The sequence below is a fragment of the Mustela putorius genome, unplaced genomic scaffold (genome assembly GCF_011764305.1).
Source record: "Mustela putorius furo isolate JIRA1106 unplaced genomic scaffold, ASM1176430v1.1 tig00000127_pilon_pilon_pilon, whole genome shotgun sequence".
Classification (NCBI taxonomy): Eukaryota; Metazoa; Chordata; class Mammalia; order Carnivora; family Mustelidae; genus Mustela; species Mustela putorius.
In genome coordinates this window covers 3,257,912-3,259,626 of record NW_025421288.1, presented here as the reverse complement: position 1 = coordinate 3,259,626, position 1,715 = coordinate 3,257,912, and the positions used below count along the sequence as shown (strand labels likewise).

General features: G+C 39.2%; 1 protein-coding gene across 1 annotated transcript; it reads left to right on the top strand.

Moving 5' to 3' along the window:
• Window positions 1-448: 448 nt before the first annotated feature.
• LOC101685015 (olfactory receptor 1052) lies at window positions 449-1,399 on the top strand. The gene has a single exon (XM_013050831.2). It carries the CDS (start codon window positions 461-463, stop codon window positions 1,397-1,399), a length of 939 nt encoding a protein of 312 aa, XP_012906285.2. The 5' UTR covers window positions 449-460.
• Window positions 1,400-1,715: the final 316 nt, after the last annotated feature.

The following is a 1,715-nucleotide window of genomic DNA, read 5'->3' as shown; positions in this document are numbered from 1 at the left end:
AATTTTTTAGAGCATAAATGCTTTTGTATGTATTTCCTTGTGGGATAGAATCATAAGCAACACTGAAAAAACATTAAGAATCTAATCAAGCTCCTACTTTATAAATGAGGAGACCTTTGGGTCCTGGGTGGCTCATTGGTGAAGCATCTGCCTTGAGCTCAGGTCATGATCTCAGGGTCCTGGGATCTTCTGGATTGGATTCCCTGCTCAGTGGAGGTCTGCTTCTTCTTCTCTCACCCACGGCCCTTCACCCTGTTCATGCTTCTCTCTCTCTCACAAATAAATAAATAAAATGTTTAACAATAAATAAACAAATGAAGAGACAGATTCTGCAAAATAATAATTTATTCAAGGACACAACTCTACATATATTTCTATTTGTCTTTAAGAAATACCGGATTGTCCTGTCCCTTCTAATTCCCTTATTTTCATTCCAGAGTTCATCATAAGGAATTACCAAATGGCAGAAGAGAATTTCACAGCTGTTACTGAATTCATCCTTTTGGGACTGACAGACCGTGCTGACCTGAAAATTATATTTTTTGTGTTGTTCTTGGTGATTTATGTCATTACCTTGGTGGGGAATCTGGGCATGAGCTTCATAATCCAAATCACTCCCAAGCTCCACACACCCATGTACTTTTTCCTCAGCTGCCTCTCATTTGTAGATGCCTGCTATTCATCTGTTATCACACCAAAAATGCTGATCAGCTTCTGGGTTGTGAGGGAAACCATCTCATTCTCTGCCTGCATAGTGCAACATTTGTGTTTTGGGGTGTTTATCACCGCAGAAGGCTTCTTGTTGTCAGTGATGGCCTATGACCGTTATGTGGCCATTGTCAACCCTTTGCTTTACAGTGTAGTCATGTCTAAGAGGAAGTGTATAGGGCTGGTCATTGGGTCATTCATAGGTGGAATCATTAACTCATTGACACACATAATAAGCTTGGGCAGACTGTCTTTTTGTGGGTCCAATGTTGTTAGCCACTTCTTCTGTGACGTTCCCCCACTCCTAAAGCTGTCATGTTCTGATACTTCCATGAACGAATTGTTGCTCTTAACCTTCTCTGGAGTCATTGCCATGGCCACCTTCTTGATTGTGATCATTTCCTACATGTTCATTGTTTTTGCTATCCTGAAGATCCGGTCAGCATCAGGCAGACAGAAAGCTTTCTCCACCTGTGCCTCCCACCTGACTGCTGTGACCATATTCTATGGTACCTTAAGCTTTAGTTACATACAGCCAAGTTCCCAGTATTCCATAGAACAGGAGAAGGTGGTTTCTGTGTTCTATACACTAGTGATTCCCATATTAAACCCACTTATTTACAGTCTGAGAAACAAAGAGGTAAAGTGTGCCATGGGAAGGGCCATAGAAATGAAACATTTCCCCTCTTAATTTCAAATCCCTGCTAACCTACAACAGTCTACCAGTCAGTTCTTACCTAAGTGAATTTCATGAATGTGAAAGTTTTTAAGGATTGGACAGAACTTTTTATCCTATACACTTACTTGTAATACAAGCAGACAACCAGAAAAGGCAAGCTATTTTATTTATATAGTGGCATCATAAAAACAATAGTTTGTCATATAAGTCTTCTGATATTCTAGGGTGTGAATCTCTAAATCAATGCAAAATACTGTATTTCATATTTTGTGTGTGATTTAGAAAAAATAATTGTATAATAACATTTGCAAGTAAGGACATAAAAGAG

Coding starts and splice junctions, on each gene's coding strand:
- LOC101685015 (XM_013050831.2), top strand. CDS start 461: ATGGCAGAAGAGAATTTCACAGCTGTTACTGAATTCATCCTTTTGGGA.